Source organism: Engystomops pustulosus, chromosome 2 (genome assembly GCF_040894005.1).
Source record: "Engystomops pustulosus chromosome 2, aEngPut4.maternal, whole genome shotgun sequence".
Classification (NCBI taxonomy): Eukaryota; Metazoa; Chordata; class Amphibia; order Anura; family Leptodactylidae; genus Engystomops; species Engystomops pustulosus.
This window is the reverse complement of record NC_092412.1, coordinates 124,169,161-124,194,233: the sequence shown is the minus strand read 5'-3', so window position 1 is coordinate 124,194,233 and position 25,073 is coordinate 124,169,161. Positions and strand designations below refer to the sequence as shown.

The window sequence follows — 25,073 nt, the reverse complement described above, 5'->3', positions numbered from 1 at the left end:
TGAAGATGTCTGGGTAGGAGGATCAAAGAGGTTACTGGGGCATGGAGTAACCTCAGCTCCAGCTACTCCACGCCTCAGTAGCCTCTTTAGAAAATTTGCATATTACCCTGATTAAAGATTAGAAAAGATCTAGGGGAGTAAAGGATTAGCCCCAAAAAGAGCTATCCTTACATACTTTATATGCACCTACCACCGGATCTACTTTAATAGGTAGATATGCAATGGTAGGTTTCCTTTAAGTGAGCATGATTTTTGTGTTGCCAAATCTGCAGTGACAATCCTATGATGGTTTATGAAGAGGAAAAAAAAATGAAAGAGATCTATGTGGTAATTCTTGGTTCTGTGCTGAATACATGTAGTAAGATTGGTTTTGGTACTTTACCCATGTAATAAGTTTAGTTGAACAGACTGTATACATACAACATAAAGCACACGTATACAGTACACATGTCAACATAGAGCATACATATACAGCACACACACAATATAGCACATATACTGTATGTATACAACATAGCACACACATAAACAGTACACATTTCAACATACACAATATGCAGTATACATGTCAAAATATAGTTTACAAATACACTATATATGTCAACATACACAACATGTAGAACAAACCTACATATATACATGCAGCACACGTTAGAACATCACAAAATAACCACACTTTAGATAGATTTATATATTTCCACAGGTCACTTAGGCAACATTCACACTGCCATATGGGGATGTATATATGGCCGACATATATACTGTGTATATACGTCCCCCATACACGGCAATGGGTGCACGGTGCCCTATGGGAGCGGTAAGGTGCTGCACCATACAGTTCCGTAACTGGGAAAAAAATAGGACATGTCCTATCCCGTGCGCTATATATTACTATGGAGAGGGGCGGGGTGAGCAGTGGCTGTGATTTTAACAACTGGTTTGCCAAAGCTGGGGATAGACAGCTAGATCCCACCCCTGGATGTAAGAGGAATATAAATATGGCAAACCTGAGGTCATCAAGATGGTGACAGACCAAATCTCCTTTCTCTGTCTAGCAGCTTTAAAGGGGTTTTCCCATTTCAACAAGTAATTGATATTGTTTGAATAAAAAAAAGTTATATAAATTTCCAATATATTTTCTGTATCAATTCCTCACAGTTTTCTAGATCTCTACTGTGTTAATGTGCACCTGCCTGCAATGTGGAAAGACCCCGCAGCTTAAACTAGTACTAAAAATAATCAGAAACATTACATAGCAGGAAAACGTGTCCTGAATAAATTTGCGGATGTGATCTTTTTCCAACCTGATTCACTTTATGTGGTATTTTAGCATACTACAGATGATGGCTAATATATGGAAATATATGATAAAACATGCTAGTGGAAAACTCAATGAACGTAGGATATGATATTTTAAAAAGATATTTTAGCCAAAGTAAGAAATATACATTATTGGGAGTACTAATCTGATAATGATAATCTGCACATGTACAATGTCTCTTACCTGTCATATTTTACATCTTTGCATGAAGTTATAACAGTGATCCCAGAAACAGCAGCAATTACTCCATGAATAGAGGAAACGATTCTGAAAAAGATAAAATAATACCTGAAATATGTCTTCATCTTTTGATCATAATACAGAATTATATACAGAGACATATGGAGGCTTTTTTTGGAATACACTCCATTAAACAGTACCCTGGCATCACTTGTAGTGTTCAATGAAGCCATGTGGTGCTATTTGTGGTGCCATTTCTCTTACCCTAGCTCAGAGACTTCACAGTGTCCATTTCTCAAAAAAATATACACTCACCGGCCACTTTATTAGGTACACCATGCTAGTAACGGGTTGGACCCCCTTTTGCCTTCAGAACTGCCTCAATTCTTCGTGGCATAGATTCAACAAGGTGCTGGAAGCATTCCTCAGAGATTTTGGTCCATATTGACATGATGGCATAACACAGTTGACGCAGATTTGTCGGCTGCACATCCATGATGCGAATCTCCCGTTCCACCACATCCCAAAGATGCTCTATTGGATTGAGATCTGGTGACTGTGGAGGCCATTTGAGTACAGTGAACTCATTGTCATGTTCAAGAAACCAGTCTGAGATGATTCCAGCTTTATGGGATGGACATGGTCAGCAACAATACTCTGTGGCGTTGCAACGATGCCCAATTACTACCAAGGGGCCCAAAGAGTGCCAAGAAAATATTCCCCACACCATGACACCACCACCACCAGCCTGAACCGTTGATACAAGGCAGGATGGATCCATGCTTTCATGTTGTTGACGCCAAATTCTGACCCTACCATCCGAATGTCGAGACCAGCAGAAATCGAGACTCATCAGACCAGGCAACGTTTTTCCAATCTTCTACTGTCCAATTTCGATGAACTTGTGCAAATTGTAGCCTCAGTTTCCTGTTCTTAGCTGAAAGGAGTGGCACCCGGTGTGGTCTTCTGCTGCTGTAGCCCATCTGCCTCAAAGTTCGACGTACTGTGCATTCAGAAATGCTCGTCTGCCTACCTTGGTTGTAACGGGTGGCGATTTGAGTCACTGTTGCCTTTCTATCAGCTCGAACCAGTCTGCCCATTCTCCTCTGACCTCTGGCATCAACAAGGCATTTCCGCCCACAGAACTGCCGCTCACTGGATGTTTTTTCTTTTTCGGACCATTCTCTGTAAACCCTAGAGATGGTTGTGCGTTAAAATCCCAGTAGATCAGCAGTTTCTGAAATACTCAGACCAGCCCTTCTGGCACCAACAAAAATGCCACGTTCAAAGGCACTCAAATCACCTTTCTTCCCCATATTGATGCTCGGTTTGAACTGCAGGAGATTGTCTTGACCATGTCTACATGCCTAAATACACTGAGTTGCCGCCATGTGATTGGCTGATTAGAAATTAAGTGTTAACGAGCAGTTGGACAGGTGTACCTAATAAAGTGAGTGTAAAGTGAGTAAAATGAGTGTACATGTGAAATGCCTAAACTAAGCAATACAAAGTGGATGCGTACTGGCTAAAGCTATCAATTTTGATTGGGATTTGGGATTTGATTGGGAACCTATAAACTCTGCCCCAAACCACGTATGTCAGGGGAGATCAGGCTGTTGGATTTCAGCTGATTGATCCTTCTTTTGTTATCTGGGAGAGAAGCCATTGCTTAGAGGTGTCTGGGAGGGGCTTGTTCCCTTTTCTCACTTCCTAACACATGCCCTGCTCAGACAAGCCAAGTATGCAATGTGCAAGGGGTATTTGGCCAACAGTGTTCAGCTGAACTATCCTAAGACCTAGTACAAGGGATGAAAGACCTAGTATGACCTAGTACAATTTTGTTCAATCTTGGAAATATAAGGCCTCCCCTGAAAATAAGATCTAGCAGCAGACATTGCTACATCTCCCCCCAAGCCGTACATTAGTATTAGTAGATCTTTTAGATGCAGCAACAGGTTGTGACATAGGTGGAGAATTTGTGTAATAATATCACTGACTGTTGCAGGACAAACACGTTACAAGCAGCTACATGGCCATGAAGTGGTCATTTAAGGAAAGTGCTATTGCTAAACATGAGAGATTGGGGTCAAATATTCCAATAATTCAGTTTGGAGAGATATAAGTAAATTCTTCTTCATGTAAAAATAAGACTTTTAGGAGCAAAAATGAATATAAGACTTAAGTCTTATTTTCGGGGAAACAAGGTACATGGAAGTGGAGGATTGTTTGGTGGTTACTAAAATGGCAGGGTTGCTACAGCAGTTCCTGCACCTGTCAGTAGCATCAATGGGGGCAGATTTATTAATCAGTTTAACACAAATTCTATCTTAATTTACCCCACATTTAGTAAGGGTTTTAGACAGTCTCTGTGCCAAAAATAATGCTAACCCGTCAGAATGTAAAATAATCCAGCATTAGACTCTTTTATGACTCTTGTGCACCATAAGACTGTCTGTTGTAAGGGAAGACAGTCCAGAGTTAGTCTACTTTTGTACCAATGCGTCTGCTAGAAAGATCAAGGAGTCAAAAGGTAAATTAAAGGGGTATTCTCGTCTGAGCATTCACATTCAGTTTCATTAATCTGCCATATATAAACATTTCTTCAATTAGATGTTATTAAAAAAATGTTCCTGTGTGGAGATAATTTCTCATAAATGTAGCCATGTTGTCCCTTAGAAACGAGATGGCTTCCTCGGATACGGCCACCTCTGCTGGAGTGAGTGCACAAAGAAACAAAAGGTTATTGTATATAAAATGTCTGGGAGTTACTACATGTCGCACAGCCGTCCTGTGGTAACGATCGCTGAGTCCTGGTGGTCCGGCAGGACTCTATAGCACATGTCTGGCCACCGTTGCCAGAGTGTGACGTGGTCGTATCCGAGGAAGCTATTTGGTTTCTAAGGGACAACATGCCTACATTTATGAGAAATTATCTTCACACAGGAACATTTTTTTAATTAACATCCAATTGAAGATATGTTTACGTAAGGCAAATTAATTTAATTAAATGTAAATGCCCAGAGGAGAATACCCCTTTAAGCATGGTCATTAGCCTTAGAGGCGAAATCCAGCCAAACTGATCCAATGTTATATGTCACTGATACATGTGAGGAACACAGATATGAAGTTATCCATAGCACAAGATAACTATTATCCAGAGTAATCTGGCTGTATACAATAGTAAAACAGTTTTGGCACTGTTCAAGGATCTCACAAAGCAGTTTAAGCTCTCTATCTTAGAATTTTTGTACGGTAACAGAAATCTCTGAACTGCGCCAAAAGTCCAATGTCAAGGTCACAGACAACAACATTTCTTGTGAACACTAGGAGACCACTTATATAAGTAGTGGCTGCTGTGGTATATTAGAAAGCCAATGGGCATAACCACAGGGTATATTTTATATCTTGCAAGGTTATATTAATAACATGTTTATATACCATGCATGAATAAACAGTGAAATGGTAAAGTCAAGAACTTTCTACCTGTGTGCAATCACTAACAAGTTCATATTGTCCTACCAACTGGCCTCAAGATCAATGCAACTCAATTATGGTTCGACCTTTCAATGACTCCCCCTATCTGTAAGCCCCTGCGTGAAAGATTTGATAACGGCCCAAATGCAAACAAGATATTTAACAACTTGAAATAAAGTATATAATCTGCCACACTAAAAATAATGACAGCAAAAATCTATGCACTATGCAAGTGTATCTACAGGTTCGCCATCACTGGAATAGACTGTTAGCTGCATTATTCTAGCCATAATACAAATTCTAACTAAAGAAATGAGTGGCCATCATTACTTCAAAAATTGAAGGTCAGTCAGTCCTAAAAATTGGGAAAACTTTGAAAGTGTCCCCAAGTGCAGTTGCAAAAACCATCAAGTGCTACAAAGAAACTGGCTAACATGAGGAGCACCCCAGGAAAGGAAGACCAAGAGTCACCTCTGCCGCAAAGGATAAGTTCATCCGAGTCACCAGCCTCAGAAATTGCAGGTTAACAGCAGCTCAGATTAGAGACCATTTCACTGCCACACAGAGTTCTAGCAGCAGACACGTCTCTACAACAACTGGTAAGAGGAGAATGTGTGCAGCAGCCTTCATGGTTCATGGTTCCTGCTGGGAAACCACTGCTAAGTAGAGACAACAAGCACAAAAGACTTGTTTGGGCTAAAGAACACAAGGAATGGAAATTACACTAGTGGAAATCTGTGCTTGGGTCTGATGAGTCCAGCCACTGTGTCTTTGTGTGACACAAAAAAGGTGAACAAATGGACTCTACATGCCTGGTTCCCACCGAGAAACATGGAGGAGAAGGTGTGAGGGTGCTTTGCTGGTGACATTGTTGAGGATTTAAAGCTTTCAAAATTGTAGGTATACTGAACCTGCATGGCTACCAAAGCATCTTGGAGCAGCATGCTATTCCATCCGGATTGTGTTTAGTTGGACCATAATTTATTTTTCAACAGGACAATGACCCCAAACACACCTCTAGGCTGCATATGGGCTATTTGACCAAGAAGGAGAGTGATGGGGTGCTACACCAGATGACCTGGCCTCCACACTCATTTAAGATGGTTTAGGGTGAGCTGGACCCCAGAGTGAAGGAAAAAGGGCTAACAAGTGCTAAGCATCTCTGGGAACTCCTTCAAGACTGTTGGAAGACCATTTCAGGTGACTACCTCTTGAAGCTCATCAAGAGTGTGCAAAGCAGTAATCAAAGCAAAAGGTGGCTACTTTGAAGGAGAAGAAGAATATAAGAATTAATAGTTTTGATGCCTTCAGTGAAAACGTACAATTTTTATAGTCATGAAAATACAGATAACTCTTTGAATGAGAAGGTGTGTCCAAGCTTTTGGTCTGTACTGTATGTAATATAACAAGTAGTAAGACAATACTAAATCTAAACAGAATCGGTATCGCCATAATAGCTGTAGAATATAGCCCACAGTGGTACCAGCAAAGACACAAGCTATTAGCTATGTCAGTATACTGCAGGCTTTTGGAATGGACAGGTGACAGAGACGGTGGTTTCCCAGCCCCCTTCCCTGCTTAATTGCATTACTATACACTAGGCGGTATTAGACAGCTAGTCAACGTTTCCTCCCAGAGTGCTAAACATGGAGAAGATGACAAAACAATACAAACACAGAAGAATTGTCTCAAGAGTTGGGTCAAATCCAAGAGGACAAACACAGCAGTACAAAAATCACAAGGCAGAAGGATTGACTGAATACCAGTCAAGTGTGAAAATATCAGAATATTGAGTACAGAAGAGACTGGATACCAGGAGCCTACTACAAACTGTGTCCATACCAGGAACACAGTATGACTGATTGCCTATAACAAAATCATGGTCCCATCCATAAGGTGATTGGAGAGGAAAACTCAATCGCTGTGTAAATCATCTGGCGCCAATAACTTTTTCATATTTCGATTTATGGAGCTGTGGGTGTTGTCATTTTCTTGCGACTTTTGATGACGTTTTCAATTATATCATTTGTAGTACTGTACGATCTTTTGTTTCACAATATTTTTATTACTTTTTTCAAGAATTTTTAGGAAGGATACAGAAACGAAAAAGGGGAGGGGAGGGATGGTATGCAAACATCTTACATATTAATAGTCACAACACGGCTGGGCTAGCAAGACTACCATGTCAAAACAAGAAAACCTGCCAGATACATTATAACTCTACGCAATCAACTATTATAATTATAAGACAGAAGGGAAGGGGAAGAAAACACAAGGAAGAGAAGGGGAATAGGGAGGACGGGGGCTGGTGGGGTCCTAGATAGCATCTCTTGGGTCAGACTCTCGATTGATATGTAATCCACATCTGCCATGTTTCATTAAATAATGTCATTTTGTCCTGTACTGAACAATAAAGCTTATTATTCACCATTATCCTCATTAGATTGTGTTTAATCAGATCCATGGGGACCGTAGCCTTCTTCCAAGAGGTTGCAATCACAATTTTAGCTGCTAGGAAGAAAAATGATAGAAACCTCCTCGCAGAGGCTGAAATTCACAGAATTTTTTCATTCAATAAAGCTTGGCTAGGGGATAGTGTCAGATCATTGTTATGGAATATAACATATTATAAAGTCTCCTCCAATATCTCCGAATTTTGGGGCATTCCCACCACATATGGAAGTGAGTACCCCTACTACCACTGCCTCTAAAACACAACGGAGAATAGGTAGGAACCGCTTGCGCTATACGAACTGGGACCAGATACCAGCGGAGTAATACTTTAATTAGCTTCCACTAATGCCATATTAATAGAAATTTTTTGCAGTGTTTTTTGCCATGTCTTGCCATTCTCTTAGAGAAAAGGACATGTTTAGGTCCTTTTCCCATGCCAACATGTATTCCAATTTCTCAGGTTGGTCATTAAGAATTCGATAAATGGTAGAAAGGGTATGAAGAAGTCCTGCCTTTGTCAGACTTAGACCTTCAAAAACTGTATGTACTGTGATATCAGGACATGAATCCTTCAGCATCTGAAGGAAATGATGTATCTTTTGAAATCTAAACATCTCCATTTCTGGCATGTCATATTTAGATTTGTAATACTCTAGTGATCTGAGGCCTAGTCTATCATAAAAGTCCCCTATACGGTATAAACCTTTATCCGTCCACCATTTGAATTGACGGGGTTGTTGGCCAGGGATAAATCTAGGGTTATTCAATAATCTAGCAACCGGACTATGAGGTGACTGTAGTCTAAAACTACGTTTGACTCTATCCCAAAGTGATAGCATAGAAGAGAGGAGTGGGATCATGAGCAAAGGTCTCTCCCTAGGTCTCAGCAAAGGTAAAGCGTCTATTGACAGCTGCGGGCAAGCGGACTGTTCGATTTGTATCCAATAAGGTAAATTTTCTTTCTTATGCAAGATCACAAGGGGTGCCAATCTAGAAGCATAATATTTAATTAAATTAACCACCCTAGGCCTCCTTGTATCTTGGAGGTATATAATGTGTTCCCCAAGATTCTACTCCTTCTTGATCCCCATATAAATTAATTTATATCTCTTTGTAACGCCTTTAGACTAGCAATAGGTATATCGATTAGTACCGTCTGAAAACAATAAAGTCATCTTTATGGCCGAAATTTGGCCTAGCCATGAAAGACTCAAATTTGCCCACCTGTTCATGTCCCTTCTCAGCATATGAAAAAGTGGCTTAAAGTCAGCTAAAATAAAGTATCAATGGAAGTGGTCAAACACATAACCAAATATGGAAGCTTATCTTCTCTCCATTGAAACTTTAAATTTATCTGCAACAGTTTAGCCATTGGAGGGGGAACAGAAATGTTTAGAGCCAGAGATTTGTTGTGATTGACCTTCAAGCCCGACATAGCCGAAAACTCATCTGTACGACCTTTTGATCACTTTTTACCGTTACTATATTTTGATAGATCGGGCATTTTCAGTTGCGGTGATATCTAATGTGTTTATGATTTTTACTGTATATTTGTTTTTATATCAGTTCTAGGGAAAGGGGGGTGATTTGAATTTTCAGTTTCTTTTCCTTTTTTTATTTTTTAAACCTAGGTTGTCTGATCAATCCTATCATATACTGCCATATAGGTCAGTATAAGGGGATTTTCCTCCTCATTCATTACAATGTGCTGATAGCACATTGTAATGAAGGGGTTAACACGAATCAGCCTCGGGTCTTGGGAAGATTATGATCAGGAAGTAAGAGTTCTCCTTACAGAGACTGCCCTTTAAGGCCACCATGTAGGCTAGCCATTTTCTAGCCATTGATATTCCACTAGTGGGATTCTGGGAAAATATGCAAATTTTTCCAGGATGGGATAAGGAAAACCAAGCCTCTTTTAGCTACCTTGTAAGGCAGCTCCCTCGACATCAAGCATGACCTACAAGAGGCCTTATGACAGTGATGATGAACCTTTTAGAGACCGAGTGCCCAAACAACAACCAAAATCCACTTATTTACCAGAAAGTGCCAACATTGCAATTTTAAGCAGTAACTTAATGTTACTTGCTCTGTCACATTATATCAGCCCCCTGAGGCCACCAATACAGTTGAAAGAAGGAGGGCAAATTCAGAATGTCATTGTAGCTGCTCTCCAGGGTCTCTCTGTACAGGAAGAATGGTGGGTCCAGCAGGATGACCTGTCCACAGTGTCACTTTAAAAAACACCGAAAGCAGCATCTCTTAAGGTACCTGGGACTGCAGGAAGATTTGGTGGATTTGGTCCTGTTTGGTGAACTCTGTCTTGGGGAGAATCACCTGAGTGCCCACAGAATGAGCTCCGAGTGCCACCCCTGACACTCGTGCCATAGGTTCGCCATCATTGCCTTATGACATTAAAACCAAACCAGGAAGTAAGAGAATCCCCCTAGTGGTGAACCAACGATTATAAGACTCCACATGCCTACACGGTGGCCTTAATTGGCAGGCTCCGTAAGAAGAACTCTTATTTCCCGACCCTAGTCACAAGCCTTTCACTCAGTCAAACCAGTTCCCTTCACTGTACTGAGGAGACCCAATTAGAAACAGAAACAGTGCAGTGTACTGTTGGGAGTCTGTTCCTTCTGGAATAGATATACTGGTTTGGTTTTAATCCCACATCATGTCATAAGGCCTCTTGTAGGTCATGCTTGATGTCAACGGAGCTGCCTTACAAGGTAGCTAAAAGAGCCATGGTTTTCCTGATCCCATCCTGGAAAACGTTGCATATTTTCCCTGAAATACTATCATACAATCAGCGGATTTTCAGCTGTACTTTAGTATGAGAGGATGACACTGGCACATTTGTTACAAAAAGAAACAAAGAAAACCAGTTTGGGCATAAATATAAAATAAATAAGTCCTTTCCTTAAGGGGTTGAAGAAATATCTGGGATTAAGAAGTCTTTAAGCAGAACCTGGCACTCATATGAATGGAGCTGCAATAAAAGATTCATTATCAATGACTAACGGATACAAATTAAAACCTTTTATCCATTCAAAACATGAAAGGTCCCGACCACTTGCTTGTAGTTTTTAGATGGTGATGTTGATAGGTGTGTTTGCCAGATGATGTCGATGTGAATACGTTCACATGGACTGAAAGCAGAATGAGATCCAGGGCATTCTGCTTCCTGTGCCGTGGTTATTTATATTATAGGATCATTTCCTGCTATGTGGGGGAAGATATATAATATTACACTTGCTGTTCTGCTACATATTGAATTTCTAAACCTGAAAGATTGTCTTCCTATAAAAATGTCTTCATAGAAATTCACACACAATAAATGTAAATAAAAGTACAGTTTTCAGTACCCCCACTCTGACTGAAAGCCTGGTCAGGGTGCTACAGGAAGAGTCTATCTCCTTCATTGCTATGGAAGTACATTTTATATTGTAATTCTACAACCCCTGAAGAATCGATTGGTGGAAGACATTTTTTGGGCCTTACTCCAAAATGTAGCAAATCTAATGGCCTGTATGGTTACCTTTTCTTTGCTGTCTTACTGTCATTATGGTTTCTTATATGCTTTTCCTATGAATGTTTGTACAGATTAGTATCCTATAGATTAGCAATACTCTGAATGTGCTTCCATGCAGGGCCGCATATTTCATGAGGCAAGATGAAAATCTCGCCTGAAGGCGGCAGAATAAGGAGCCCTTTAAAAGCGTCATTTTGCCGCTCTAATGAATCGCCCACCGGATAAATAGCACTTGCTGATGACATCACGCCGCCTGTGTCTCTGAGCGGAGCCGCATGCCGTGGGAGCATCCTGCCTTTAGGTAAGTATCCTTTTTTTTAATACACACTTTCCAATTAAATGTGGCCATATATATAAGGGGCGGATACTAATATAACAGGAAAGGGGGGGGCTTCTATATATATTTATATGGGACCAGATTCGTTTCATACTGGCTGGGCTGTGTATATTTATATGGGGCCAGATTTGTTTTATACTGGGGTAGGGGCTGTGTAAATTTATATTTGGCCCAGATTTTTCTTATACTGGGGGGGGGGGGGGGCTGTATATGGGATACATTATATTACTAAGCTGGGAGGCTGTATATGGGATACAGTATATTACTAAGCTGGAGGGCTGTATATGGGATACAGTATATTACTAAGCTGGAGGGCTGTATATGGGATACAGTATATTACTAGGCTGGGGGGGCTGTATATGGGATACAGTATATTACTAGGCTGGGGGGCTGTATATGGGATACAGTATATTATTAAGCTGGGAGGCTGTATATGGGATGCAGTATATTATTAAGCTGGGAGGCTGTATATGGGATACAGTATATTACTAAGCTGGGGGGCTGTATATGGGGTACAGTATATTACTAAGCTGGGAGGCTGTATATGGGATACAGTATATTACTAAGCTGGGGGGATGTATATGGGATACAGTATATTACTAAGCTGGGGGGGCTGTATATGGGATTCAGTATATTACTAAGCTGGGGTGCTGTATATGGGATACGGTATATTACTAAGCTGGGAGGCTGTATATGGGATACGGTATATTACTAAGCTGGGGGGCTGTATATGGGGTACAGTATATTACTAAGCTGGGGGGATGTATATGGAGTACAGTATATTACTAAGCTGGAGGGCTGTATATAGGATACAGTATATTACTAGGCTGGGGGGCTGTATATGGGATACATTATATTACTAAGCTGGGGGCTGTATATGGGATACAGTATATTACTAAGCTGGGAGGCTGTATATGGGATACAGTATATTACTAAGCTGGGGGGCTGTATATGGGGTACAGTATATTACTAAGCTGGGAGGCTGTATATGGGATACAGTATATTACTAAGCTGGGGGGCTGTATATGGGGTACAGTATATTGCTAAGCTGGGAGGCTGTATATGGGATACAGTATATTACTAAGCTGGGGGGATGTATATGGGGTACAGTATATTACTAAGCTGGGGGGGTGTATATGGGGTACAGTATATTACTAAGCTGGGGTGCTGTATATGGGATACAGTATATTACTAAGCTGGGGTGCTGTATATAGGATACAGTATATTACTAGGCTGGGGGGCTGTATATGGGATACATTATATTACTAAGCTGGGGGCTGTATATGGGATACAGTATATTACTAAGCTGGGAGGCTGTATATGGGATACAGTATATTACTAAGCTGGGGGGCTGTATATGGGGTACAGTATATTACTAAGCTGGGGGGATGTATATGGAGTACAGTATATTACTAAGCTGGAGGGCTGTATATAGGATACAGTATATTACTAGGCTGGGGGGCTGTATATGGGATACATTATATTACTAAGCTGGGGGCTGTATATGGGATACAGTATATTACTAAGCTGGGAGGCTGTATATGGGATACAGTATATTACTAAGCTGGGGGGCTGTATATGGGGTACAGTATATTACTAAGCTGGGAGGCTGTATATGGGATACAGTATATTACTAAGCTGGGGGGCTGTATATGGGGTACAGTATATTGCTAAGCTGGGAGGCTGTATATGGGATACAGTATATTACTAAGCTGGGGGGATGTATATGGGGTACAGTATATTACTAAGCTGGGGGGGTGTATATGGGGTACAGTATATTACTAAGCTGGGGTGCTGTAAATGGGATACAGTATATTACTAAGCTGGGGTGCTGTATATGGGATACAGTATATTACTAAGCTGGGAGGGCTGTATATGGGATACAGTATGTTACTAAGCTGGAGGGGATCTGTATATGGGATACAGTATATTACTAAGCTGGGGGGCTGCATGTGGGATACAGTATATTACTAAGCTGGGGTGCTGTATATGGGATACGGTATATTACTAAGCTGGGGGGCTGTATGTGGGATACAGTATATTACTAAGCTGGGAGGGCTGTATATGGGATACAGTATGTTACTAAGCTGGAGGGGATCTGTATATGGGATACAGTATATTACTAAGCTGGGGGGCTGCATGTGGGATACAGTATATTACTAATCTGGGGGCCTGTATATAGGATACAATATATTACAAAGCTGGGAGGGCTGTATATGGGATACAGTATATTACTAAGCTGGAGGGGATCTGTATATGGGAGATGTATATAATTTAATTAGGGGGTGAATAACGAGGCCTTTAAATATATGAGATCAGGGATTTATAAAAAAATAAATTATATATATACCCAGTATATATTCATTAGGGGGTGCTATATATTTACATTGGTCAGCCTATATATTTTGCACTGTATGTAAAACCATATGTTACATAATAACTGGGTGGGTTATATTAGTTATAGGATAAAATTGATTACTTTGCATCATGTAAACCAAATGTTAGGAGGTCTGTATTAATTAGGGGTGTTATATATTGATTGGTGTGCTGTGCATGCTATAATTCCAGTAGAATATATATAATGAAGGAATGAAGAGATGTTTTATATGTGTGGGAGAGTGTGGTCAGTTGTGTTGTGAGAGGTATATATTATTTAGGAGCACAGTGTTGTTATCCAGGAGACTGGAGATGCTGCACGGAGCTGAAGCTATCTGGCCGTAAACTCAGCAGTGATACGTCATGGATTGGAGAACCCGGAATAAAGTCCTACTGATGGAGGAGATTGTTATCTATAAGGTACTAGATGCCACAAATGACTCTCAGATCCTGTAGTCAGTCACACAGTGTCAGGGAGCTGTCTGTGGGGATGTTACTTGTTAGTAAAGTTTTCAGCATTTACTCAACAGGGAGCAGGCAATGGAACAGGAGTAGGAAGAGAGGGCAGCATTTTAATATTCACCTCAGGCAGCAAATATGCTAGAATTGGCCCTGTTTCCATGACATGTGTGAGGATGGAGTATACACGTTTTTGGCATAGTGCACCTGTGTTTCTATACATGTTTTGTGAATGATAAAGAATTACCGTACTTGAATATACGATTGAGCCTCTGTTATTTCTGGATAAAAAGAAAGTATTTAGAAAAAGAAACTATGCCAAAAAATGTATTCCATATTGGACATTACAGACGGGCCCCTACTTAAGGACACCCAACTTACAAACGACCCCTAGTTAAAGACGAGCGCCTCTGCCCACGGTGACCTCTGGTGAAGCTCTCTGGATGCTTTACTTTAGTCTGCAGATGATCAGCTGTAAGGTGTCTGTATTTGAACTTTCTTGATAATCCTTGGTCCCATTACAGCAAAAAATTTTGAAATTCCAAAAAAATGTGGCAAAAAAAATTGGTCTGTATCTACAATTATATTTCAACTTACATGCAAATTCAACTTAAGAACAAACCTATGTACCATATCTTGTATGTAACCCGGGGACTGCCTGTACTAATAGCTGTTCTTACTGCTACAAGTATACATGTTGCTTCCAAAAGAAGGACCTAAAACCTCCTTCTCTCTAAAGTTATACAAAATATTAATAAACCTTTATTAGTTCATTTAACGTCATGACCTACATTCCATAGATCATTTCAATATACGAAGTCTGGACGCCTGGTATTATTCCCAACCTTGCCTACTGTCTACAAATATAGCCTGGGGGACTTGGTTTGTTACCCTATGTTTTTATTTATATCTTCAATGCATATATTTCTGCTGCAGATTTCCAACTGATAAATCTGCCATATGAAAATGCCCTGAGGTTGAAATATAGAACGTGTTAATCTTCTGAATTATAGTTAACACCCTTAATAGCTTTACTGCATTCACAGCATACATGAGAATTTCTTTCCTAAAGTATCACTGGAACTAGAGATTTCCCCAGAGGATCAAACATGTCTCAGTAATAAAATATTATTGCCATAAAGGGACATTTTTCCACGTCACTTTCACATATTTATAACAACTGGCTTTGGGTGGATTGGAAACACAGAAAACATAGGCCAAAATCAATTTCTACGAAAAATGCATTACTATTTGTTATTCACAGTTTCTTGAAATCATCTATTTGAATCATAAACAAGAAATAGCAATTACTGATTTTGCTCATAAAATGATGTTGTCAGGCTCAGAGGTTGTGGATCCTCTGAACTACCGCGGACGATGACACAAGCTGACACCTGGGACCGGAGTCTACGTGGCACCCGGTTTTCACCAGAGCCCTCTGTAAAGTGGGTTGGACTTTCTGTGGTGTGGTACCAACAAGTCGTTCCACAGGCGTGACTTGGCAGCCAAGATCGAGGTACAGGAACGGCATGCTATCTCGTAGTCAGGACAGGCAGCACGGGACGCGCACAAGGACTGCGGACGGGAATCCGAAACGGGGACAGGTGAGTGGCGCCGGCGCCGCACCAGCAGGCACAGAGGGGCACAGGTGAGCCCGCGCTCAGGGTCGTGGGAGCACCCGTGACAGATGTGTTGCTTACCACATACTACTCTATATGTTGTTGCCTGTAATCCAGAATAAAATGTTTACTGGACCTGTTATGCAATAATTGTCATGTGAATGAGCCGTGCAGTAAAAGAACTAAGTGCAGCATTTTTTTTGCTGAGTTTTAATTGTTCCATGTGCTGGTATCAATCCATCATCATTTTACCTTTCTGTAAAATGATAAAGATATCTTAGAATCAAAACTTGATGCCTGAGGCATATAAGGTATTAAGATTCAGTTTAATACTTATGCTTCATTATTTATTCAATCAGGCTGAACAGTTTGTGAAAAGTTATGGCAAATGACCCCCACCCCCTCCCCCTGTTTGGTGTCAACAAGTTGAATATTGTGAACAGTTAGTGGTTGTCTTCTGTATGCTACAGTAGACACCTAGTAATATAACTACTATAATACTGCCCCCTATGTACAAGAATACATAACTACTACAATACTGCCCCCTATGTACAAGAATACATAACTACTACAATACTGCCCCCTATGTACAAGAATACATAACTACTATAATACTGCCCCCTATGTACAAGAATACATAACTACTATAATACTGCCCCCTATGTACAAGAATACATAACTACTATAATACTGCCCCCTATGTACAAGAATACATAACTACTATAATACTGCCCCCTATGTACAAGAATACATAACTACTATAATACTGCCCCCTATGTACAAGAATACATAACTACTATAATACTGCCCCCTATGTACAAGTATACATAACTACTATAATACTGCCCCCTATGTACAAGAATACATAACTACTATAATACTGCCCCCTATGTACAAGAATACATAACTACTATAATACTGCCCCCTATGTACAAGAATACATAACTACTATAATACTGCCCCCTATGTACAAGAATACATAACTACTATAATACTGCCCCCTATGTACAAGAATACATAACTACTATAATACTGCCCCCTATGTACAAGAATACATAACTACTATAATACTGCCCCCCTATGTACAAGAATACATAACTACTATAATACTGCCCCCTATGTACAAGAATACATAACTACTATAATACTGCCCCCTATGTACAAGAATACATAACTACTATAATACTGCCCCCTATGTACAAGAATACATAACTACTATAATACTGGCCCCCTATGTACAGGAATAGAACTACTATAATACTGTCCCCTAGGTACAGGAATACAACCACTATTACTAGTTGCCAGCTCTCCCCACCCCCAGTATATAGCCAGCCAGCCCCCCCCAGTATATAGCCAGCCAGCCCCCCCCCCAGTATATAGCCAGCCAGCCCCCCCCCCAGTGTATAGCCAGCCAGGCCCCCCCCCCAGTGTACAGCCAGCCAGGCCCCCCCACCAGAGTATAGCCAGCCAGGCCCCCCCAGAGTATAGCCAGCCAGGCCCCCCCAGAGTATAGCCAGCCAGGCCCCCCCAGAGTATAGCCAGCCAGGCCCCCCCAGAGTATAGCCAGCCAGCCGCCCCAGTATACAGCCAGCCCACTGTAGTATATAGCCAGCTGCCCAGTTTACAGCCAGTCAGCCAGTTCCCCCAGTATATTGCCAGCCCCCCCAGTATACAGCCAGACAGCCCCCTTATATCTAGCCCCCCTTTACACAGATCCCCACTCCAGTCGGCCGGACTGGATCAAGTAGCGGAGGAACGTCGGAAGGTGAGTTCATGGGTTTTTTTTTTTTTCCACTGGTCCCACCATTGTCAGACCAGCCCCGGGCCGCCCCCCCCCCCCAAACGAGTCGGCCCACCGGGATTTCTCCCCTGCCTACCCTGTATGGAGAGAGTTCAGCTTGTGAGCCGTCCCTATCCATCTCTAACAACACAACAGCGTACAGTTACTTCATGATGTGTGAAGAGGTTAAAGGATATCTACCACATTTAGCGTGATATACTGTCCCCTCTCACATGCTCGTTACCTTAGGTACTGGGCACCATTTTTCTTATCCATTTGAAGCTTCTTTTAGATGAGAAAATGACTTTATAAGAATATGTAAATCAGCCAGAGGCGCTCTGGCCTGCGTCACCTGAGCGCCTCCTGGCTCCAGCAGCTCATCAATTATTCACGCCGCCATATTTAGTATTCTCTGCTCGTCCTTCCCACTAACACAGCAGACAGCCAGTGACGTCACTGAGCTGTCTGCAAGACTCACGCATGCGCAGTAACATTGTCTTTGCGCAGCCACAATGGAGATGTAAGCCAGCTAAATCTGGTGGTAGATGTCCTTCAACAGAGCCGTCCATAAATAAATCCCCACAAACATGAACTGCAATGTAGTAGTGTGGGCCAATCCCCTTTTAGCCAGGCACGCTGTGATTTTTGTTAGTTGGATGCAGTTTTTTAATTGTATTTTTCCACCTTTTTTGGTGCATTGGGATTTTTGATAACTTTTTCATGAGCACCCAAGAATTAGCCATGTACCAGTAGACCTAGTTAGTCTCTGCTTCCAGATGTTGGCGCTTGATTTATTGCTGGATTGCCCCTAAAAAGTTGCAAAATAAATTGCACCAAAAAACATCTGGTCCCTACAGGTGTAAGAAGACGTTATAATGGGTTGTGAAAATGCTGTATCGCGGTTTAAACACTTTTTAAACTTTGCAGCCGAAGGAGCTTCGCCGCTCCATGCGCGCAGCTCCCCCGCATTTCCTATGTAGGCGCGCGCACGGTGCGCCGACCCCTAATTAAAGCCGGCCCCCTCTGCCCACTGTGACCTCTGATGAAGCTCTCTGGATACTTTATGTTAGTCCCAGACTGCAATCAGCTGTAAGCTGTATCTGTAATGAAGTTTAATAGATAATCCTTGTTCCCATTACAGCAAACAATTTGAATTGTCACTAGGACAAAAAAAATTTTTGTCTGTAGTTACAATTATAAAATATACTGTTCCGACTTACATACAAATTCAACTTAACTATTCCTCAGTAGTGTTCCTTTGATAGCAATGCTACCCCATTCTCCATTTCTACATGCGATTGGCTGAGGTTACAATCTGCTTCTTCTAGTGGTCCTTATATTAAAAACTTGCATTTACAAACTTAACGCTAACAAATGGGGACGGGTCTCGGCCCGTACGCTTATGCGTTTCCAGTGAAACAAATTAAACAATGTAAGACAGTGGGTGCTGGTTACTGCCTGCATACGTTTCTGTTTCGCAAGTGCTACATGTGACCACACCCTCATTGCGGACACCTTACAGCTGATTATTGCAGCCTGGGGGTAACGTTCAGTAAATTACGAGCATCCAGAGGGCCTCACCTCTGGGAGGTGTTTGTAATTAGGAGGCTGTCTATTTACAGACAGACTTCTCTCTATATATATATACATGGGTATACCAAGAACAAACAGCCCTGTAACACTAAGGGTGATGCCACACATGGCGTTTTGAACCGGTTTGTAAGCAGTCTGTCCAAAAACGCATGCGTTGAAAAACGCATGTGTTTTTGAAAAACGCATGCGTTTTTTGAAAAAGCATCTGTTTTTGACAGGTTTTACCAATTATCTTCATTAAAACTGGTCAAAAACAGATGCGTTTTCAAAAAAACGAAATGCTTAAAAACGGACCAAAAACGGGTTCAAAATGCCATGTGTGGCATCACCCTAAAGTGGCATATCAAATGAAAGATCCCAATGATATTAAATGACAAAGGCACTGGTTCTAGCTGTAACTGTCAAATTTTCTTGCCCTTAGTTGTGACTTCTATGGGAAATTATGCCTGATGACAGAAGCAGCAGTGAAATACAGTATAAGGCCTCATTCACACGGCCATTGGGGGACGTATATTCGTCCCCCATAGACCGGCAATGGGCGCACAGCGCCATATGGAGCAATACAGTGTCACACGTGTGTAGTACCGCACCGTTTCGTAGCCGAGTGAAAGATAGGACATGTCCTATCTTGCGCTGGAATACGGCGCAGTGCCCCATGTTTCGGTACGTCGGGCACACGTGTATGTGAATTTAGCCTTACTGTTCTAGTTTGCAGTGTACTTTTGCATTTTCTTATTCACTGTGTGTCTGATTAAAATTATAGCTGTCAATTTTTATTATGAATACAGGAATGAAGGAAACTGTCTCATAAAATGTGCAGGTCTAGACGTTGGCAACATATTATAGGACAGTGGTGGCGAACCTATGGCACGCGTGCCAGAGGTGGCACTCTGAGCCATTTCTTTGGGCACTCAGACCATTGCCCCAGGACAGAATTCACCAAATAGGACCAAATCCCCCAAAACTTCCTGAAGTCCCAGGAAACTTAAGAGATGCTGCTCTCAGCGCTATTTTAAAGTGACACTTCATTGGCTGTTTGGAACTGCAGGAAAAGTGAGAAGGTGCAGACAGAACTGCAATATCTTTGGAGGTCATCCTTCTGGATCCAACATTCTTCATCTACTGAGAGACCCTGCAGAGAAGCTACAATGATGTCTGAATTTGCCCTCCTACTTTCAAGTGTGTTGGTGACCTCAAGGGGCCGATACGATTGAAAGATTTGGAATAACAGGAACCAATAAGTTACTGCTTCAAATACCATGTTGGCACTTCACGGTAAATAAGTGGATTTTGGTTGTAGTTAGGGCACTTTGTCTCCAAAAGGTTTGCCATCACTTTTATAGGATATGCGGACGCCCGGCGCTTTGCCTATAACCTGGTCAAGTTCTTGCCACATAATAGGTAGTGCAATTCTATGCCAGGCAGGGATTCAATTAGACTATGTTTGGACATCCTGATATGCTCTTAGTATATCCACCTGGTGTGCACATGCTACTTTCAGCTATTCTTGCCGTCTCTTAGAGTGATGACACACATGGTGTTTTGAACCCGTTTTGGGTCAGTTTTTAAGCAATCTGTGCAAAAACACATGCGTTTTTTGAAAACCCATCCATTTTTGACAGTTTTTACCAATTAAATAAAGCTGGTCAGAAAAGGATGTTTTTTCAAAAACGCATGCATTTTTTAACGCATGCGTTTTTGGACGGACTGCTTAAAAAAGGACCAAAAACGGGTTCAAAACGCTATGTGGGGCATCACCCTTACTACAAAGCGCAACCCCTTAGCACAAAGATTGACATTTCCCATAGAAATAAAATGCAAAAACAAGAAAGCAGGTGCACAAGGATATAGCCCAACTCACACTGAACCAAGAGCCTTCACAGCATAAAGATGACCATATCATTTTAGCTCTAAAACTAAAGATTGTCAGAAAACAGGAATGGTATTTATTGAAAGCTCTGAACCGTAGGAAATGCTGTATACAATGATGATTTCACTTGTCGAGTGATTTGGGAGCTGGTCATTCGCTGGTATCCTTCTCTGCTTTTTGTAAGCTCTTATGAGTACAGAGGTACACATGTTGCCTGAATTATTCAGCTTACCATGATGTTGTCTCTGAACCATATGACTTGGCTTTTATAATGTACAATCCGCTGGCAGTATGTTGTAGAGAAATGCATTTGGTTTCCAATATACGTTTATTATTGCCATCCATTATGGTTTATGAGAAATTCCTACTTTAATCCATATGCTAATGAGGCAGCAAGGTTGTGTCTTTAGCACCCAAAGCACTTCTCCCCTGCTCATCAGATAAGAAGATTTCTCTAGTGAGAAGCATAGGGCAACACTGGAAGAGGCAATGATCTTGATGCACCAATGCCATAAGCATACAGATTAAACTGGGAATAATAATGGGTAGAAATAATACATTTATGTATTTGTGTAGGCAAAAAGGAGTGAAAAAATGTTTACAATGAGTAGAGCAATATATCAATATTGTTTTATAGGGTTAGACCCTATAGCAGTGATGGCAAACCTTTTAGAGACCGAGTGCCCAAACTACAACAAAGACCCGCTTATTTATTGCAAAGTGCCATCACAGAAATTTAATTTGTGATTTATACGCTTCTCTGTCACAGTTTTCATTGATACCAGCACCCTGAGGACACCAATAAAGCAGAAAATAGTCCCAGGTAGTCCTGTCACTTTAAAATAGCTCTATGCACAGCAAGTCCTGGGCTCTCTGTGACTGTAGGAAGATACCTGGAGTCATTTCTGGTGATGGCCTGAGTGCCCACAGGAAGGGCTCTGAGTGCCACCTCCGGCACCAGTGCCATAGGTTAGCCATCACTGCCCTATAGCTACCATCTAGCTTCTACGGGGATTGGGCATTACTCTTTACATTCCTGAATAGCAAATCTGTCATTCACACATACTTTTACCCATATCACTGTATATCTATGAACATTTAACATTCAAAAGCTATCAACACAAGAATTTCTCGTCCAGCCCAACTCATTAGAGTATCCTTATCTGATATTGGATATTTTATGTTAATTCATATTTATCATAAATATCTAGATATTGGATAAATGCTCCATACATACTTATAAATCTACTGCTATATGGCCAATAGTATCATAAGGGGGTATAGTAAAACTCTTCAGAATCATTGTGTTCATTGAAAAAATATTGCTCACTATTAAAGCAAGATTTTGCACTTAGTCCCCTTAAAGGGGTTGTCCAAGACTAACAAAAAAGGGGAGGAAACTGCATAAAAAAGAAACGTGTGTTTAACTCCTTTGATGGACTCTCCGTGCTGTACTGCCCCCATCTGTTTACAGGGGCATGGAAGCTCCACTCTTGCAGCTTTCGACCGGCCAGGCACGCCCACCCAATACCATTCCTTTCCCGGCACTGTATCCAGTGCTGGGACATGATGACGACATAGGACACGGCGAGGGACCAAGGAGGTAAGTACATGTTTATTTGTCATCATTCTGTACCATTTCAGTAGTTCATTTAAAGAGGACCTGTCACCCTTAAAAACGGCACTAGGAGCTGATTACTAAAGTAAGCAGCTCCTAGTGCTAAAACAGACGCAGCAGCGCAGCAGTGTTGCAATGATAGCATTATCAGAAACCTCTGATAATGCTAACAAATACTGCTGCTCTGTACGTTGCCTCTTACCAGGACCGCCCCGCTCACTCCATAGGCCAGCGGTGACTGCCGCACGTCATGCTGCCCCTAATCCCGCCCCCTTTGAGAATGGTCCGGCGTTTCTAGTGCACAGCACAGCAGTGTTTGTTAGCGTTATCGGAGGGTTCCGATAACGCTAGAAGTGTAAAACGGCTGGGACTGTTGTAGGACTTGGAGCAGCTTACTTTAGTAAGTTTTTGAGTGTGATGGGTCCTCTAGAAGTTTAACTCACATAACCTGGCTCCCTGCCAGCAGCATATAGTGAGTCCAGGAGAGCATTTTTTAAATCAGCATAGTATAGTCTATGGGAACCTGTTACCAGCTAAATATAACATTCCTGGTGACGTTTTCGCTTTAACAAACACCGAAAAACACAACCAAGGTAATGTATACACTGAAGTCCCAATTAAAATTTGGGGGTTATCTACCCCATGCCTGGGAACTGGAATGTTGATCCAGGGGTGTATTCTAGTTCCCATATTTTGAGTGAGGAAAGAAGTTTTCCCCTTTTATAAGCTACTTGACATCTGCCCCATAGGATTTTTTCCTTTGCTGTGGTAACAGCAAGACCTGATAGACCCATACATCTCCATACATTTAGTGTGTCTATGATGAATACATTAATTCAGCTTATTTATAGAGCATACAGTATTTAACACAGTCTTGTCATTGGATGGCATTTCTCTCACAGGTCTGGCAATGTCACTAGCAGTGTAATGTTTTCTCATCTGATACATTTATCAGATCTCCTATGTAAGTTTCCAGTTACTCCCTTTTCACTGCTAAAGAGAATGACCAACTGCAAGAATATATGAATGAACATATCCTACTGGAAGTATATACAAGTGACCGATCTGCAGAATATATGACTGATCACTACACACAGGCAGCGTTTATGTATGGATGTGAGGCCATGGGCATGATCAACTGGTGTGTGAATAAAGTGATGTACAGGCAGTGTATACGAAGGAAAATGATGGACACAATGTTCTATGATGAACCTGATGTATAGGTGATGCGTATGAATGAACACAATACAGCGGCAGTGTATATGAATGAACTGCACATCCAGGCATTGTGTATGAATGAATGTGGATACGAGTGAGTGTACATGGATGTATACAGCGCTGTGTGTGTATCCGGAGGCAGGATCCAGATGTGTGAGCGGCCTCCCTCCCCCCGCTGTATACATTACACATTACAAGCTCCAGATGTTTGCTCCCGGAGGAGACAGATGCTTCGCCTGTCACTTACCTGGAGCTGAGCAGCGAGTAGTCCGCCTCTAACCATCCCGGCAGGGCCCGGCGTGCACAACGGATACAAAGCTGGTAAAGGCCGGGAAAGAAGAGAAATCCGGCGGCTACGACGTGCCACATCGTGCCCGCTAACACCTCGACTAATGCCCAAGTCCGGGAGCCGCCTGCCAACACTAAAGCCCGCCCACACGAACGTCATTAGCTTATACCACGCCCAGTCATTTTATGTGGCCACGCCTGTACACTGTCAATCGCCAACCGCGCTTCTCATATACATAGGCTCCGCCCACCCCACCGAACTCACTGAAATACAAGTCATGTCTGTAGAGTGTGGGACAAGCTGACTGCAAAATAAGGCAGCAGTGGTGGCATGGAGACCCCAGAAATGGTGCATGTATAATGGCATGGAGACCCCAGAGATGGTGCATGTATAATGGCATGGAGACCCCAGAGATGGTGCATGTATAACGGCATGGAGAACCCAGAGATGGAGCATGTATATTGGCATGGGGACCCCTGAGATGGTGCATGTATAATGGAATGGAGACCCCAGAGTATAATGGCACAGAGAACCCAGGGATGGTGCATGTATAATGGAATGGAGACCCAAGAGATGGTGCATGTATAATGGCATGGAGACCCCAGAGATGGAGCATGTATATTGGCATGGGGACCCCAGAGATGGTGCATGTATAATGGAATGGAGACCCCAGAGTATAATGGCACAGAGAACCCAGGGATGGTGCATGTATAATGGAATGGAGACCCAAGAGATGGTGCATGTATAATGGCATGGAGACCACAGAGATGGTACATGTATAATGGTATGGAGACCCAGAGATGGAGCATGTATAATGGCATGGGGACCCCTGAGATGGTGCATGTATAATGGAATGGAGACCCCAGAGATGGTGCATGTATAATGGCATGGAGACCCCAGAGATGGTGCATGTATAACGGCATGGAGACCCCAGAGATGGAGCATGT

At 41.9% G+C, this 25,073-nt stretch overlaps 1 protein-coding gene across 1 annotated transcript in view; it reads right to left on the bottom strand.

The window, feature by feature from the left end:
* Nucleotides 1-24,300, bottom strand: part of TLCD3A (TLC domain containing 3A) — a 34,055-nt gene extending 9,755 nt beyond the window's left edge. The window contains exons 1-2 of the mRNA XM_072136244.1: nt 24,085-24,300; nt 1,505-1,588 (exon numbers count right to left, since the gene is read on the bottom strand). Coding sequence (XP_071992345.1) covers nt 1,505-1,588; nt 24,085-24,206 — 206 coding nt within the window. The 5' untranslated portion in view covers nt 24,207-24,300. The remainder of the gene's footprint in view (nt 1-1,504; nt 1,589-24,084) is intronic.
* Between the last annotated feature and the right edge of the window lie 773 nt (nt 24,301-25,073).